The 18617-nt window shown below is 50.9% G+C and overlaps 1 protein-coding gene across 5 annotated transcripts in view; it reads left to right on the forward strand.

The window, feature by feature from the left end:
- RPTOR (regulatory associated protein of MTOR complex 1) overlaps positions 1 to 18617 on the forward strand; it is a 338209-nt gene that overhangs the window by 289175 nt on the left and 30417 nt on the right. For all 5 annotated transcript variants that reach the window (XR_005029883.2, XM_036910527.2, XM_057501786.1 and 2 more), the window contains 4 exons: positions 2084 to 2202; positions 9123 to 9226; positions 9814 to 9997; positions 11508 to 11618. Coding sequence is in view for 4 of the 5 variants with exons in the window: in XM_036910527.2 (XP_036766422.2) it covers positions 2084 to 2202; positions 9123 to 9226; positions 9814 to 9997; positions 11508 to 11618 (518 nt within the window). In the remaining variant the exon portion in view is untranslated. The remainder of the gene's footprint in view (positions 1 to 2083; positions 2203 to 9122; positions 9227 to 9813; positions 9998 to 11507; positions 11619 to 18617) is intronic.

The raw sequence follows: 18617 nt of genomic DNA on the forward strand, positions 1-18617 counted from the left end.
GGATTGCAGTCTCCTGGAGGTCCTTGCACAGCACAGAGGCTAGTTCTGTTGGCAGGCCATCTGCTAGGATAGCAAAGTAGATTTTAGGACACTTTCTCAGAGATTCTGTGCTAATTTCACCAGTTCCCTTGGGCTTGGGGCATCATCTGGACAGCGGTCCTGAGGCTGCAGGGTGAGCGTCGAGAGGTCTGTGCTCTGTCTCTGTTTTGAAGTGGGGAGCGCATTTCTGTGTAGCTGCTCCCCTGATGCGGGGTCCCTGACAAGCGGAGTTCATCTGCCTGGTTCATCTAACAAGTCAGACTGTGGAGCCCAGGCCTCCAAAACGTCCGGTCCCTGCTTCCTGGGGGTCAGGAGCTGATGAGGTCCTCCCCGCGCACCGTAAGCTCACGCTGAGCACATGCACATGGACAATGAGGGGACGCTGCCTCGCCCGCGATGGTGGGAGCTGCCCTGCACTGCCACCCTCCACCCGGCTGCGCTGGGGACACCGGTACACGAGAAAGGCAGTGACTGGAGGGATGTTGTGAGCGCTCGCTGCAATGAGCCTTTTTGGTGCTGGTCACCTCGGCAGAGAAGCCGGGAGGATGGGGTTCTCTACCTCCGTCACTCGGGTGGCAGTGGGCAGCTGGCAGTGGGTCCCATGGCCCCTGCGCTAATGGGGTGTGGGTCGAGGTGGCTGTGAGGTGCTCATGCACAAAATCAACTGGGACCGTAGGCCTCTGCCCCAGCTCTCTTTGATTGAAGGTGTCATAAAAATCCATTCCATTTGAACAATCAAGAAACACTTCTAATATTTAAACCCCTTCAAGCATGAGAGGGTCTTTGCTGGGAGCAGGCTGGTCACACGGTGCAGCACCGTGGCTTCTTTGAAATTCTTTCTCTCTTTTTGTTGAACAAGCACTTAACTTTTCAACAAATTGTCCAGCTTCCCCCCAAAATGAAGGGATACATCTATATGTGGTTCCCTCCCCATCCAGCCACACGCTCCTGGGGAACAGGACCATCTCTGCTTCCCGGCCCCCAGGCTCGCTCGGGAGTGGCACAGGGCCCGAACACGCTCTGCTCTCCTGCTCAGCCCCGCCTGGCCACCGAGCACCCGCCGCCCTGTCGCCGTCTCTGGTTGGCACGTCTGGACTCTAGTCGTGCTGCTTCTCCAGCGGCTCCGAGGTTTCCATCGCCCTGTGTTAGTTTGTTGTTTGCTCTGCTGACCTTCCTTCCAGGAAGGTCTTTGCCAGAAGAACGGGCCTGCTTCCTGTCAAGCCCACTTTTGTGCCTCTATAAGGCCTTCCTGGCCCCTTACCACAGGCCCACTCCTGACAGAAGGAACCACTCACCCATTACCATAGCTGCCAGGCAGCCCAGTGTCATGGAAATGGCAGGCTTGCAGGTCAGACAGGTGCACATTCAAACCCTTCACCCTTTGCCACAGGGCCTGGCCGTCCACATCTGCGATGCCAAGGGCAATGCCTATGGCATCCCATGGGGGTTACGTGGGATCGAGCAGCCTGCACAGGATGAGGCCCTCAGTGAGCGTCCCCTTCCTTCACGTCGTGTCCACAGTTTACCCATCTCATCCACCTTGGCATTCAGGCATGCAGAGAGGACCTTATATAGGAACACACTCAGCAACACCTTTTGTGGTTTTCTGGGGATTTGGGACAGCGTGGCGTGTGGTGTGTGGGCAGGAGCATCCGCAGGGAGCCTCGGCACCCAGGGCACACCTGGACGGGGTGAGGGGGAGATGGGACAGTCATCTGATGCACACCACTCATGGAGGCCGTGACGGCTCCCCTGGGCACAAGGTGCTGCTCCCCAGTTGGCCAGGGCACCCAGGAAGCCCTGCCTTCTCCAGCTCACCTGTCCTTCTAGAAAGATCCAGCCTCAGAAGACAAACTCATGTGAGCATTTCACAGTTGGCCTCCCACCAGAATAACAAAACAGGGCTTCTTGAAACCCAGTTTCTCAAAGTGTCCCCTCCTGATAGCAGAGCTAAGTTGTCAGAAAAGGGAGCTGTCTCGGGAGCTTGCGAGCATGCAGGTGGGAGCTGTTTGTTACTGAAACATCTCCCATTTCTCTCTTCTAGGGGTTTCTTTTAATAGTGTCTACACTCAAATCTGGAGAGTCTTACTGCATCTGGCTGCAGACCCCTACCCGGATGTTTCCGATCTGGCCATGAAAGTGCTCAATGGCATTGCCTGCAAGGTACGTGTGGCGGGCGTTCTCTGCGAAGCTCTCAAGTCGCTATCTTCAGTCCCGGGCACTCAGGCAGGGAATTCCAGCCACAGTCAGGCCTGCGCCACAGTCTGAGAACTTTCAACGAGCATTTTGAATCCGGAGATTTACAACACGCCCTGAACTCTGTTTAGATGTGGCTCTGGCCAGAGCACACTTCACTATTTCTGCTCACCCACATCAGCACCAGGAAATGAGGTGCGGGTTGTCATTATTTCTCAGAATCCTCTTGGTGTCCGTGTGACCTGTAGTGCTGTCCCCTCTTTCCTTCCTGATACCAGGAACTTTTGACTTCTCCTGTTCATGACCATTCCATTTAAAGAAAACTTTGCAGAGAACCAGCTTTTGGTTTCATTAGTATTTCTCTGTTGTATTCATTTTCCATTTTACTGATAACGTTTTTTCTTTATTACTTGCCTTTGCTTACTGTGGGTTTAATTTGCTCTTCTGATCTTAAGATGGAAGCTCAGGTCCTTTCTTCTTTGGGGACTGCAAACTCGCCCAGTCCTTTTTGTGAGCCCTGGGGGGTTCCACAGGTTCCCTATACCCAGCCTTGGTTTTCACCCCAAACAGAAGCAGAGGCTCTCAGAAGACTGCAGGGGGCTCTCCTGCAGACCTCGGAAGCCCTCTGCTCCCTGGGCCTCCGGCACCACCGCCTGGGACTGCCAGGTCACTGCCTACAGGTGTGATCGGGCAGTGACCCCCTGTCACCAAGGTCACAGCCCACCGTAGCCTGTCTGGAAATAGCTGTTTCATATATTTTTTTCTGGTTTTCCAATTTTTGACAATTTACATGGCAGTTACTCTTTTCTGAATGGAACCAGAAATCATTCATTACAGCATTTTTTTGAATTTTTGTAACTTTCTGATAAAATGTCAAACTCACAGACAATTTGCAGAAAGAGTTCGGGGAAACGTGGGCCATGTCACAGCTCCCCTGGGGTGTCCCCGTGCTGTCCTCGCCCGGCCCTCACCGCAGCAGGGGGCTGTCCTCAGCTCACCCTCGCCCGAGGTCGTGTGGCTCAGGGGCGTATTTGGGGCCCGCGATTCTTCCCAAGCCAGTTGTCAGCGTCTCGTTGTCTGCCCACCGCCCAGTGCGGGGCCCCCGCTGCCCACCAGCTCCCGCAGCACCTGGCCTCCTGGAGGGGCATGCGGCCCCTCCGCCCGCAGTACGTTCATGACGTGGTCGTGTCTTTCCTGGCCGACTGAATCCGCTCCTCCTCCACGGCTGCCGCTTCTGCTGCTGGTGGTGTCACGAGCAGGGTGACAGCCTCCTCGCCTCCCCGATTTTAAATCGGCCTCCTCTTTCTCCTTAAAGGAGCCACAAGAACAGTGCAGAAGTGCATTCTGGGTTTTACCTCGAGCTGTGGTCGCGTGTGGCCCTGTGGGAGCAGGACTTAGAGAAGCACGTCCCTGATGCTCCTGCGGGGTGCCGACGTGCCGGGCGTTACCGCGCCTACGCGCTACCCTTGGCGGTGGGAGTCCGCCCTGGCCTCCCCTTGTCCCCAGCGAGCCCCCAGCCCGCTTCCTTCCTCATCCTGACCTGCAGGAGCTGCAGGGGCACTGGAGGTGGTCCCACCCTTGAGGGGCAGGGAACCTGTCGATCCTTTTACTTGTCACTGGCCTATGGAAAATAACCAGTCAAGTTCATTTTTTCATTGTGTATTAGAAAACTAAGAAATAGTCTAATCATCTGCTTTTTCAAGTAAAAATAGGATCAATTCAAAAATAAGGCTTTAAAAAAAATGTATTTGTTATAACTTGGTCTGTGACCAAGGGAGGAAGGAAGGTGGAGCGCCCAGAGGGAGGCACGCAGATGCCCCCCCGGGGGAGGCTGCCAGTCACCCCGGGCCATGGCCGGCGCTGGAAGGGACGCTCGGGGGAGCCGAGGTTCTGCAGGTTTGGGGCCGGAAGTCGTCGTGTCCACTTGACACGTAGTAGGGGAGGTCTGTCTTACCATTTACCACTGTTCCTTCAAACTCAAAGTAGCCTCTCCGACTTTCAGTTTAAAATTTCAAAAACTGTTTTTAAACAACTGTTTCCACTTAAATAATTTTGAAGCTTTATATGGACATTAATGAATGGCTTAAGCTTTTAGAATCTGTGTTTAAACAAAGAGGAACCTGGCCATTTCCCCCCTTTGCCTGAAAGCCTGTGGTGCTCCAGGGAGCCTGGCGGCCTCCGCAGCCGGCACAGCCCGAGGCCGCACCGTCCAGACGGCTTGACTGTTTCCCTCTTTATCTTCTTGATTATTCTGTTCACCATGAAACCAGTATTTGGCCTATCCAAGTTTATTTTTCGGTGGCTTTTATGTATTAACCCTTACTAAAAGTCAACATGAATTATTTAAAAATACAATCTCAGCACCTCATCTTAATTTCACAACCGCAGGCTCACCGCAGTAGACCTGACCTCAGGCTGTCAGGTTCCTCTCAGGAGTCTCCAGTGTGTGAAGCACAGAGACCATGTCACCACGTCCTTCTGGACTACGTGTAAATTGTGTAGCTATAAGCCAGAAATGCCGCTCACCCCACCTGAGGGTAATTAAACATCTCGTGCACTTTCATACCCTGCCACCTGAAGCGTAGCCTTCTGTGCCTTTAGCACTCTCTAGCTGAGCCCGAAAGACCCATGAAGGTGGCATGTGGCTTTCTGCTTGCTTCACTGATCTAGGGTGACACACACCCCACTGTGCACATGGCGGGCACACCCAAGTCAGAGGGACGGGTCTTCTCTGGAGTCCATGCTCCCTGGAGACCTTGCAGTGGTACAGCACAGCCTGCACGTGTGTCTGTGTACGTGTGTCTGTGGTGATGGGTGTCTCTGCATGTATGTACGCGTGTATATGTGTGTGTTTATTTTTTAGAGTAAACCTTGGTACTGAAGGATTTGGAGACGTAAACATCAAGAAAATCCTTTCTTGTCCTTAATTTAATTTCAAAAAATGTCTTATTTTCTGCTTTAGTAACTAATGAGGGGGTCACATTTCAGTGTACAGATGAACGGGCCTATTGTAGACACCTAACTCTGAAGCCAAGCCCGTGTTTATCATAGTCAAAGCAGCCTTTTCACTGTGGAAGGCCCCACAGAGTGCTGAACTCACATGCAGGGATCGCCCCCAGCTGAGCAGGAAGGAGCCGCACAGCTCAGGAGCCGGGGCGCGTTTCCATGTTTATGAGCCTTTATGTGGTTTGGGGTTTGCACAGTGCATGCAGGTTTTATTACAGAAAATGTTAAGCCTCACAGAAGTAAAAAGAGTATGATGACCCTCAGGAACATATCGGCCCTGCTGGGGCTTCGGGGTGACACTGAGAAAGACACTCCAAGCTGTGGGTGTTCAGATGTATAATAAACACCACTTCTTTTCATATTTGTGAGAAAGTTTATAAACATAGAAACTCACCTAAAAATAGTACCACAGCCTCTTGACACTCACCATTCAGAGTCAAAATGTCAGTTACCATGTCCATGGAGGGCTCATGCAGCCAGCCACGTGGAGTATCAGAGATCCACATGCTCCATCAAAGGCAGTGACTGACTTACAAGCCAGAGGCCTAAGTGGCTGATAAATAAAATGAAGGTGGAGATACCCGGAAAAGCATATTCAAAAATACCATTAGAATTCATTACACCCAGCTTCACACTTTCATGGTACTGGTGATGCACCAAGATTTCTTTTAAAATCCTACTGCCACATGGGAATCCCCTCCTCCCATTGACAGCTTTAGTTAGAATCCAGAAAACCAGCCCGCCCCAAATCTGACTGAACTCAGCAAGTCTGCACTGAGCCCCTGGGCCGGAGCAGGGCCGAGCCCCGAAGCCCCTGAGGTCCCCTCACTGACACCTGGACCTCTGTGCAGGCTCCTGCACTGTGCATGTAAACATCCTGGTTTCTTTTCAGTCGAGTCAAAATGGCCTTTACTCCCAGAGCCAAGGGTTCTCTGGTGCTGTCGTCCCTCTCTCTGGAATGGCCGTTGGCCCTGACGTCTCCGGCTTGCCACCCCCTCCCTGAAGTGGGGACACAAGCTGCACCCTCCAGCTCTGGAGGCCCAGCACCATTTCGCTCCCTGGCTTCCGAGGAGGCCCTGCATGGAAGTGCTGTCTGACAGCCTCGCCTGCCCTGGGCAGAGTTACTGAATGGTGGGCAGGATCGTGGCCTTTCAGCAACCAGGTGGCCCGTGTGGTCTGTGGCATGCCGCACCTGCTGGGCCCCAGGCGGCATCTGGACAGTCCTCCGGGGCCTGCCCTTCACTCTGGGACCTCGGTCCACGGTACACGTAACTGGGGCGTTTCTGAAATACTCCCAGCCCCCAGGAAAGGGCAGCCAGGAGCTTACGCTGCTGTCCTGCACGCCCGCCGTGCGGTCGGTGTGGGAGATTCGCTGTCCCACTCACCCATGTCCCTCTGGTCCTTCCTGGGCACTGGGTAGGGCTTCGTGCGGCCAGGTGAGGCCACGTGTTCTCGTTGAAGAAGCAGAGTGTAAAGAAAGCACTCGGGGAGCTGGAGACAGAAGTGGGGCTGCAGCCTCAGGCTCCCAGGGTGTTCGGCAGTGCACAGAAGCCCCTACTTAACTGCTCGGGGCAGGAAGCCAAGGTGGGGCTGATGAATGTGTGCGTGTGTACACATGGGTGTGTACACATGTGCGTGTGTCCCTGCAAATCACTCCTCTGTTTGCACTGGGCTGAGAGAACACATCTGACCTAAAAATTCCACTTTTAACATGGTAATGTTCATGCCCCCTGGAGAGCTGACCTCTCCCTGCCACCCGCCCTCTCCCAGACTCAGCCCCCGGGGCAGTGAGCTGCTCTCAGGCCTCCCATCCAGTGTGCCCAGTGCAGCACCACAAGTGAGCAACGGGCACAGGCGGGTGCAGGAAACAGGCAGGTGGGCTCTTGCGGGCCTGCTGGGTCCTCCTCAGTTTATCCCCAAACCCTGTCATGAAGCACACACACTGTTTTCCTGTAACCTTTTCTGGCAGTGTGCCTGCCATTTACCAGGTGACTGGGCCAGCACAGAGGAACCTCCGGGGCCCCTGCACACCCGCTCGTTGCCCAGTCCCCTAGCCACCTCTGTCCCCATGGCAGTTCTGTGGCCAGGCGGGTGTGCCCGGCCGCCTCCTCCCCATCAGCGCTGTGGCCCCACACGCTGATTGTGTGTTCGTTAAACAAATCTGCATCATTAGCTGAAGAAGGCTTCCCAAGGCCCGAAGCCTCGCAGTGGCCCGAGTTAGTCTCCTGAGCTGGGCCTGGCCTGCCTCCCAGGACTCCCAAACCTGACGGCATTGGCATGGACCCCGTTCAGGGGCCCTGTCTGCCCTGGAGGCGGCAGGAGGCCAGGCCCAGGCCGCACCAACCACCAGACCAGGAGCCAGGAAGCAGCCACTGCCGTGCCCTGTGCCCGGGGTGTGCAGGGCTGGGCCGAGTCACCGCAGCTCGGGCCGCCTCCCGCCTCGGTGCTCTGGAGCCCTGGAAAGGTGCACAGGTGCTGCCAACATCTTCATTTCACCCCCAAGGGTTTGCCGCCGTCCCCGTCACCTCCCACTGTTCTTCTGGACACTTGGAGGAGATGCATATTAGGTTTATAGTTTCTGAACTTAAATTTCTTTCCTCTTTTTAGACTTCTTACAGGATCATTTGCCTGTCAGGTGTAGGGTGTGACAAGGACGTGGCCAGATAAAGGCCAAAGCAAGTTCTCAAACTGCAACTTGCATAATTCAAAAAACGAAAAGCATTTTCAAAAGGCTGGTTATGGTTCCGTTTTCTTGCTAGTTCTATTTCAAAGTGAAGGAACAGCTGGAAAACACTGATATTATGTAAACGAAGGGCTTTATGGTTTTGTTTTCCATGATTGTATATGTTGGCTGGACACAGGGATGGCCTTCCTGACTGCTGAGGAAGTCAGAGGACACCGCAAGGGCTCCCCACGTCGGCAGCCAGTCGAAACCCCACAGGAATGCCCCCACCAATGTCAATCTTCTGTTTTGCTGGCTGGTGCCCCAAGCTTGAGCACCGGCTCTGGCACCAGCTGCACTCAGGGAGCACTTGGTGGCCACCTTAATGGGCCACCCGCGCTGCCCCCTTCATGCAAGGGGCGCTCACCTTGCCCTGTCACTGGCAGTCAGAGCAGGGCCATCCAGCTGCCCAGGTGTGCAGTGGGCACAGAGCAGACCGCCCGCAGGGAGCCTGGCAAAGGGCGGGTTCGCCTGCAGAGGAGCACACACCCTTGCTGGCTTGTCCCCTATTCACTCACTGCTCCAGCAGGCACCCGCTTTCCAAGTCAACATAAAACCCTATTTAAAAAAATCAAAACAAAGCCACTTCCTGCCTAAACGCCAGTCTCAGGCTGGTACAAATCCTTTCCAAATGTTACCCTGCCGCCTTTGGTGGGGGAGGCTCACAGAAGCTGCGTCTTGACTCCGTCCACCAAGTGCCACGTCCGGGGAAACTGCTGTGGGCCTGCCTCTGACGTGTGGGCCACAGCAGCACAGCTGGGGGAGGCCTTCCCCGCGTGTAGCGGGCCTCCCAGGCGGAGGAGGAGGGGCAGGGAGGCGGCTGCTCTCTGTGGGGAGGCACCGGCTGGAGGTGTGTCCTGGGCCCTGAAGGCTTGTCGCCAGCCGATGCCCCTCCAGGAGTGCCATCCCTAGAGCCTCACTGGACTGGCAGGTAGCTTCCAGAAAAGCAAGGAATATCATCTTCTCCACAGGGAGACGTTTGGGGGATTTTTCAGCTGGAGCCTGCCATTGGTGGGTGACTTTTCCTCGGCCAAAGGCCTTTCCTGCAATTTTGGAACTACTCAAAAGCAGCCGCTAAGCTGTGCTTCTGTCTGGTGGCCTCAGAGGCCAGCAGCTGGCCAGCTGCCCGTGCACATCTCATGTCCCTTTGCTCTTTCAGGCCACAGTGAACGCCCGGCCCCAGCGCATCCTCACTGCGTCCTCACTCACGCAGTCGGCGCCCGCCAGCCCCACCAACAAGGGCATCCACATTCACCAGGCGGGGTGAGTGCTGCCCTGCCCCCACGAGCCCTCTGCCCACCCCCGTGACCAGCTTCCGTCTCGTTTTCCCTCCCCTCCTCCGTGCCCTCCCACACACACTCCTACATCTGTCTACTCGGATCCCTCCCTAGAATTCTTTCCTACATTCATCTGCGTGTTTCATAATGGCAGAGGTCAGACCGAGCTGACTTCCTTGGCCCTCAGCATCTTACAGGTGAGGGTCTCTGTGTTCCTGGTCAGTAAACAGCAAGGTGGACATCAGTGTTCACATCACAGGAAGCAGCCGGCCACGTGCCCAAGCCAGGGAATGACGCCCTCCTGTCCCCAGGGCCGGTTCTCTTTATGGGGACCTAGCTTGCCTCTTGGGCTCACTCTTTTTCAGTGGAAGATCCTGGAAGCTGCAGGTGGGAGCTAGAGAGCTCGTCAGCTCAGCAGCAGTCAGCACTCGGGGTCTTGCCAACTTGGCAGGTGGTCGAGGGCATTGCAAGCGGATGACCCCGGGCCCCTTAGCAGTATCTGGGCTGCCAGCACCATTTGGTTTCCGAGCTCCAAGTCCCGGGTAAAACATGGTGTTCCTTCTTCCCCAACAGAGGCTCCCCGCCCACCTGCAGTGCCAGCAGCTCCAGCCTGACCAACGACGTGGCCAAGCAGCCCATCAGCCGGGACCTGCCTGCTGGCCGGCCTGGCACCACCGGCCCCACGGGAGTGCAGTACACACCCCACTCCCACCAGTTCCCCCGGACGCGCAAGATGTTTGACAAGGGCCCTGACCAGGTACAGACGGGGCCTCCCCACAGCACCCCACCATGCCAAACCCGTCTTACACTGAGTCAGACGCTGAGAGCTTTGCTCCTCAGACGTGGGTGCCTCGTAGTCAGGTGGCTCATGTCGCAATCCCTCCTGCAGTCGCGTCTTCACAGGTGTCCTGGGCTCCCTTCTGCACCTCATCTTCTAGGCTCGCTTTACTCGATGACACCCAGTAACGGCCCAGCACGTGTGGCAAATGTGTGCCTCCCCCTGTGGGTAGACCGCATTCTTCCTCCCCTTGACGTGGCAGCCGCTGCACAGAAGTGCCTGTTCTGCACGGGGTGTTAGCTTGTCCGTAAACACTCGGCTACATCACAGGCTGTGCAGTCTCTGCGTTTAACTGAGCTGAGAAAGACATTTCAGGACAGAGGGGAAGCGGTGTCTGCTTCCGGGGTTGTGAGGACATGTATCAGGGACACAGGAGCTGGGGCCTCGCTGTCTGGCCCAGACGGCTGGCCACCTTCTCAGCCAAGGAATTGGTCTACAGAGGTTGTTCAGGCTGCACCAAGGGCACCAGGCTGCTGTGGCTGCCGCGGCAGCTGCATGGCTCCACGCACTGTAACCAGCAGTTTAATGAGACATTCACAGCAGCCTGCGGGGTGACTGGGGAATGAGACGTGCCTGTTAATGTGCACACGGCCCCTCACCCACCCGGGCTTTCAGGGCCACCTGCTCTCCTGGATGGCTGTGGGGCAAACACACCCACAAGCGCCCAGTGTCAGGCCCAGCCTCCCGGGGTAGCCAGGCGGAAGTGGCTGGCCATGGGGGTCCTCGCTGTCCCTGGGGCCGCAGCCCAGCAGAGCTGAGTGGGCAGTACATGGCTCGTGGTGACCCCACCGGGTGGGTGATAAGACCCTGTCACTGTGTCTCATCTGTAGGATTTCCTACCAAGCTGGCCTGCCCTGGATGACGGGCCCCTCTGAGGGGCTCAGCCCTGCTGTGCTGTGTGTCACGGGGGCTCATGCCCAGCCACACGCAGCGAGGCCACGTCCCGTCCTGGCAGCACCAGCAGGGCAGGTCCTCCCGCAGGAAGCGAGCTGATGCATCATGTCAATAAGCAGCACCAAGAACCTTAAGTTTTATACTTAGCAGTCCCAGTTGGCCCGCGCTCTGCCTCAGAGGCCACTTGGCCCAGGTGGGCGCAGAGCTGCTAGGAGCCCCGCCCTCCGCCAGGTGCCTGTGTATCTGGCCTCACGGGGTCTGCAAGCCCCGTACTGAGCAGCAGAGGCTTGTGGGTTGTGGGCCTGCTGATCGGGCGCGGGCTTTGGCTGGCTCCGGGACACATGGCCCCCGGAGCACAGACTCCAGGGCCTCCCTGAGCAGCATTCACGGGGCCCCGGGACCCACAGTGAGGGGAACGTGGCGATGCCTGAGGCCCCTGTGCCTTTGTCCCACTGGGACTGTTGGAGCAGAGGCGTGGGGATGACAGGCCTGACTGATGTTGCTCTTTCCCCCCTCCTTTCCGAATGTCCCGAAGACCACCGACGATCCAGATGATGCTGCCGGACACAAAAGTTTCATCTCGGCTGCGGTGCAGACAGGATTCTGTGACTGGAGTGCCCGATACTTTGCCCAGCCTGTCATGAAGGTAGCCATGTGTCCTTGGCCTGGGGGTCAGAGCCAGAAGCCCTGGCTGAGCGTGTGCCCCTCACAGTCCAGAGCCTCACTCTCCTGCGGCTTCTTACTTCGCAGGAACCCCAGCCCCTTGCCTGGGGTCTGAACCCTCTGCTCCGAGCTGAGGGTCCAAACCCCACAGGGTCTACTCACCATGACCTCGGCCGGCCCCTCACCATGGCTCCCACCAGCTTGGGGGCTACTGGGGCCCGCACACGTGGGCTGCCTCCCAAAGCTGCAGCCTGAGGCAGGGCTGCAGAGGGCCCCTGGTGCCACCCAGCCTGCACCAGGGCTTTGTCCCACCACATTTACAGCTGGGGAAGGGCCACTCCAGGTTGCTGTCATGTAGCTGGTGTTCAGTTCAAATAAAACAGCGAAAGATGCAGACTTGCTTACCTTCCTGTCTCAGAACAGCCTGTGTCCCCTGAGCTCCCCTGTGTGATGCACGGTCCTGTCTCAGTCGGCAAGGCCCCTGCAGGCCTCCTTGCACCTCGAGGGGAGGGCTGCTCCGGCCCGCCCAGCCTCCGAGACTGCTGGGCTATGCTGCCTGACACTCCTGAGGACCTGTGCCCGCTGCTGCTAGTGTGTCCAGCTGGCAGGGGCTGGGGAAGGAGCCGTGCTCTGCAGGTTCGAGCCATGTGCAGGACACGGATGGGGAGGGCGGGGCCTGATCTGTGTGGAATCTCTCCACCGTCCTTCCCCAGGAGCACCACAGGGGCTCGGCTTTAGACTCTGAGAAGCCACCTTCCCCATCCCTAACATGGATAATTAGAAATTGTAGCTTGTTCTTAATTGTCAATCAAGCTCCGTGTCTAACTTCCATGTAGAGTGTTTGGACTTTACTACAACTTCTTTCCTGCTTTCCCTTTTCCCAGTAGTAACACTGATTTTTGTCAATAAATACACAAAACACTCATTGTAGTGCTACAGCAGGTTGTAAAGCTCTAATTTATGGAGCCCTTTATGGAAAAGGGAGGGATTTTGCTTTCATTTTGTAAATGAACTCGACTTCCAGAAAGCAGTTTGGCAATAGATATCAGATGCAGTGAGCGGCCATCGCTCCAGCCCAGGGACTCGCTGCTGTGGTGTTAGCTGGCAGAAATAGTCAGCTTCAGCTGATCTGTGCACTGAAAATAGTGAAAACTGGGGCCCCTTCAATGTCCAACAGTGGGAGAACAGTTTGAAAATTACAAAATGTTTGGTATCCTAGTAGTGGAGCCATTAAAAATTAAGCTTTAAAATTAATATAATAATGAAATATAAAATGTTTAAAAAAGGAGGGTGTCAGGATGTGAGCTGGCTCCAAGACAGCCATGGTGGTAAACGCCGTGCGTACAGGCATCTGTGCACAAAAGAAAGACTAGAAGGGTAGAAGGAAACAGCCCCGAGAACAGGCTCTCAAATGACACAAGGGTGGTGGCACCGAACTTGCTTTTTTCTTATACATTTCTGTCTTTTCTACATTTTCCACATGAAGCATGACGCACCTTTATCATGGAGGTAAAGTATTAAGCAAACAAACCCCAGGTGATGAGGTCCATGTGTTAAGTTCTGGCAACAGAGACTGTTGTCCAGACCGGCTTGGCTGGTCCGGCCCGCCTCCAGGCGCTGCTCCCACGACGAGGAAAGCGCCCCTCCGCTCGCCAGAGTCCTGGTGCAAAAGAAGGAGAGGGCGGTGGGCAAATGCTGAGTTTGTGCCAGGAGGCAGCGTGACACTTGTGCTGAACGTGGTGGGTCAGCCTTTAGAATGAGGCTGTGGTCTGCATGGGACTCAGACGGGCTTTAGTTTCCTATTTGCAGAAGCTCAGTCTCCTTGACACAGTCCCCTGCCCTCCCTCCTGGTGAAGCGGCGCGACTTGAATGTTTTTGATGTTGTTTTTCTTTTCTTTTTTTTTTTTTGGTTTTATAAAACTGGAACATCAAGCATTATATATATATTTTTAATTTATTTTTATTTTTATTTTTTAAATTTATTGTTTATTTTGGTATTATTGATGTACAATTACATGAGCAACATTATGGTTACTAGATTCCCCCTATTATCAAGTCCCCCCCACATATGCCATTACAGTCGCTGTCCATCAGCGCAGTAAGATGCTGTAGAATCGCTACTTGTCTTCTCTGTGTTGCACAGCCCTCCCCGTCCCCCCACCCCCTACATTATGTGTGCTAATAGCAGTGCCCCCTTTTCCCCCCTTATCCCTCCCTACCCACCCACCCTCCCCAGTCCCTTTCCCTTTGGTAACTGTTAGTCCATTCTTGGGTCCTGTGATTCTGCTGCTGTTTTGTCCCTTCAGTTTTTGCTTTGTTCTTATGCTCCACAGATGAGTGAAATCATTTGGTACTTGTCTTTCTCCACCTGGCTTATTTCACTGAGCATAACACCCTCTAGCTCCATCCATGTTATTGCAAATGGTAGGATTTGTTTTCTTCTTATGGCTGAATAATATTCCATTGTGTATATGTACGACATCCTCTTTATCCAATTACCTACTGATGGACACTTAGGTTGCTTCCATTTCTTGGCTATTGTAAATAGTGCAGCGATAAGCATAGGAGTGCATGTGTCTTTTTCAAATTGGGCTGCTGCATTCTTAGGGTAAATTCCTAGGAGTGGAATTCCTGGGTCAAATGGTATTTCTATTTTGAGCATTTTGAGGAACCTCCATACTGCTTTCCACAAAGGTTGAACTAATTTACATTCCCACCAGCAGTGTAGGAGGGTTCCCCTTTCTCCACAACCTCGCCAACATTTGTTGTTGTTTGTCTTTTGGATGGTGGCGATCCTTATTGGTGTGAGGTGATATCTCATTGTGGTTTTAATTTGCATTTCCCTGATGATTAGCGATGTGGAGCATCTTTTCATGTCTGTTGGCCATCTGAATTTCTTCTTTGGAGAAGTGTCTGTTCAGCTCCTCTGCCCATTTTTTAATTGGCTTATTTGCTTTTTGTTTGTTGAGGTGTGTGAGCTCTTTATATATTTTGGATGTCAACCCTTTATCAGATGTCATTTATGAATATATTCTTCCGTACTGTAGGACGTCTGTTTGTTCTACTGATGGTGTCCTTTGCTGTACAGAAACTTTTTAGTTTGATATAGTCCCACTTGTTCATTTTTGCTTTTGTTTCCCTTGCCCAGGGTGATATGTTCATGAAGAAGTTGCTCATGTTTATGTCCAAGAGATTTTTACCTATGTTTTTTCCTAAGAGTTTTATGGTTTCATGACTTACATTCAGGTCTTTGATCCATTTTGAGTTACTTTGTGTGTGGGGTTAGACAGTGATCCAGTTTCATTCTCTTGCATGTAGCTGTGTAGTTTTACCACCACCAGCTGTTGAAGAGACTGTCATTTCCCCATTGTATGTCCATGGCTCCTTTATCGTATATTAATTGACCATATATGCTTGGGTTTATATCTGGAAAACTTTAGTATCTGGGCTCTCTAGTCTGTTCCTTTGATCTATGTGTCTGTTCTTGTGCCAGTACCAAATTGTCTTGATTACTGAGGCTTTGTAGTAGAGCTTGACATCAGGGAGCATAATCCCCCCAGCTTTATTCTTCCTTCTCAGGATTGCTTTGGCTATTCGGGATCTTCTGTGGTTCCATATGAATTTTAGAACTATTTGCTCCAGTTCATTGAAGAATGCTGTTGGTATTTTGATAGGGATTGCATTGAATCTGTAGATTGCTGTAAGCAGGATGGCCATTTTGACAATATTTATTCTTCCTACCCAAGAGCATGGGATGAATTTCTATTTGTTAGTGTCCTCTTTAATTTCCCTCAAGAGTGTCTTGTAGTTTTCAGGGTATAGGTCTTTCACTTCCTTGGTTAGGTTTATTCCTAGGTATTTTATTCTTTTTGATGCAATTGTGAAGGAAATTGTTTTCCTGATTTCTCTTTCTGCTAGTTCATCGTTAGTGTATAGGAGTGCAACAAATTTCTGTGTATTAATTTTGTATCCTGTAACTTTGCTGAATTCAGATATTAGATCTAGTAGTTTTGGAGTGGATTCTTTAGGGATTTTTATGTACATTATCATGTAATCTGCAAACAGGGACAGTTTAACTTCTTCCTTGCCAATCTGGATGCCTTTTATTTCTTTGTGTTGTCTGATTGCCGTGGCTGGGACCTCCAGTACTATGTTGAATAAAAGTGGGGAGAGTGGGCATCCCTGTCTTATTCCCAATCTTAAAGGAAAATATTTCAGCTTCTCACTGTTAACTGTGATGTTGGCTGTGTGTTTGTCATATACGGCCTTTATTATGTTGAGGCACTTGCCCTCTATACCCATTTTGTTGAGAGTTTTTATCATGAATGGATGTTGAATTTTGTTGAACGCTTTTCAGCATCTATGGAGATGATCGTGTGGTTTTTGCCCTTTTTTTTGTTGATGTTGTGGATGATGTTGATGGACTTCAAATGTTGTACCATCCTTGCATCCCTGGGATGAATCCTACTTGATCATGATGGATGGTCTTTTTGATGTATTTTTGAATTTGGTTTGCTAATATTCTGTTGAGTATTTTTGCATCTATGTTCATCAGGGATATTGGTCTGTAATTTTCTTTTTTTGTGGTGTCTTTGCCTTGTTTTGGTATGAGAGTGATGCTGGCCTCATAGAATGAATTTGGAAGTCTTCCCTCCTCTTCTACTTTTTGGAAAACTTTAAGGAGGGTGGGTATTAGGTCTTCACTAAATGTTTGATAAAATTCAGCAGTGAAACCATCTGATCCAGGAGTTTTGTTCTTGGGTAGTGTTTGATTACCAATTCAATTTCTTTGCTGGCAATTGGTCTGTTCAGATTTTCTGTTTCTTCCTGGGTCAGCCTTGGAAGGTTGTATTTTTCTAGAAAGTTGTCCATTTCTGCTAGGTTATCCAGTTTGTTAGCATATAATTTTTCATAGTATTCTCTCATAATTCTTTGTATTTCTGCGGTGTCCGTAGTGATTTTTCCTTTCTCATTTCTGGTTCTGTTTATGTGTGTAGACTCTCTTTTTTTTCTTGATAAGTCTGACTAGGGGTTTATCTATGTTGTTTATTTTTTCAGAGAACCAGCTCCTGCTTTCATTGATTCTTTCTGTTGTTTTATTCTTCTCAATTTTATTTATTTCTGCTTTAATCTTTATTATGTTCCTCCTTCTACTGACTTTGGGCCTCATTTGTTCTTCCTTTTCTAGTTTCATTAATTCTGAGTTTAGACTGTTCATTTGGGATTGTTCTCCTTTCTGAGGTAGGCATGTATTGCAGTAAATTTCCCTCTTAGCACGGCCTTCACTGCATCCCACCAGTTTTGCGGTGTTGAATTGTTCTCATTTGTGTCCATATATTGCTTGATCTCTGTTTTTATTTGGTCATTGATCCATTGATTATTTAGGAGCATGTTTTTAAGCCTCCATGTGGGCTTTTTTGTTATCTTTGCTTAATTTTTTTCTAGTTTCACACCTTTGTCTGAGAAGCTGGTTGGTATAATTTCAATCTTCTGAATTTACTGAGGCTCTTTTCATGGCCTAGTATGTGATCTATTCTTGAAAATGTTCCATGTGCACTTGAGAAGAATATGTATCCTGCTGCTTTTGGGTGGAGTGTTCTGTAGATGTCTGTTAGGTCCATCTGTTCTAGTGTGTTGTTCAGTGCCTCTGTCTCCTTATTTTCTGTCTGGTTGATCTGTCTTTTGGAGTGAGTAGTGTGTTGAAGTCTCCTAAAATGAATGCATTGCATGCATTCTATTTCCTCCTTTAATTCTGTTAGTATTTGTTTCACATATGTTGGTGCTCCTGTGTTGGGTGCATAGGTATTTATAATGGTTATATCCTGTTGTTGGACTGCCCTCTTCATCATTATGTAATGTCCTTCTTTGTCTCTTGTTACTTTCTTTGTTTTGAGTCTATTTGTCTAATACAAGTACTGCAACTCCTGCTTTTTTCTCCCTATTAGTTGAAATATCTTTTTCCATCCCTTCACTTTTACCCTGTGTATGTCATTGGGTTTGAAGTCATTCTCTTATAGGCAGCATATAGACTGGTCTTGTTTTTTAATCCATTCAGTGACTCTCTGTCTTTTGATTGATAAATTCAGGCCATTTACATTTAGAGTGATTATCAGTAGATATACACTTATTGCCGTTGCAGGCTTTAGATTCATGGTTACCAAAGGTTCATGGGTAACTTCTTTAATATCTAACAGTACAATTTAGCTCACTTAGCATGCTATTACAAACACAATCTAGAGGTTCTCTTTTTTTTTTCCTCCTTTTTCTTCCTCCTCCATTCTTTATATGTTAGGTATCATATTCTGTACTCTTTGTCTATCCCTTGACTAACTTTGGGGGTAGTTGATTTAATTTTTTATTTGCTTAGTAATTAATTGGTCTACTTCCTTTACTGTGGTTTTATTTTCTCTGGTGACAGCTATTTAGCCTTAGGAACACTTCCATCTATAGCAGTCCCTCCAGAATACACTATAGAGACAGTTTCTGGGAGGTAAATTCTCTCACCTTTTGTTTATCTGGAAATTGTTTAATCCTTCCTTCAAATTTAAATGATGATCTTGCTGGGTAGGGTATTCTTGGTTCGAGGCCCTTCTGCTTCATGGCATTAAATACATCCTGCCGCTCCCTTCTGGCCTGTAAGGTTTCTGTTGAGAAGTCTGATGATAGCCTGATGGGGTTTCCTTTGTATGTGATCTTTTCTCTCTCTCTGGCTGCTTTTAATACTCTGTCCTTATCCTTGATCTTTGTCATTTTTATTATTATATGTCTTGGTGTTGTCTTCCTTGGGTCCCATGTGTTGGGAGATCTGTGCACCTCCATGGCCTGAGAGACAATCTCCTTCCCCAGATTGGGGAAGTTTTCAGCAATTACCTCCTTAAAGACACTTTCTATCCCTTTTTCTCTCTCTTCTTCTACTGGTACCCCTATAATGTGAATATTTTTCTATTTGGATTGGTCACACAGTTCTCTCAATATTCTTTCA

This window comes from Manis pentadactyla, chromosome 4, assembly GCF_030020395.1.
Source record: "Manis pentadactyla isolate mManPen7 chromosome 4, mManPen7.hap1, whole genome shotgun sequence".
In the NCBI taxonomy this organism is placed as follows: Eukaryota; Metazoa; Chordata; class Mammalia; order Pholidota; family Manidae; genus Manis; species Manis pentadactyla.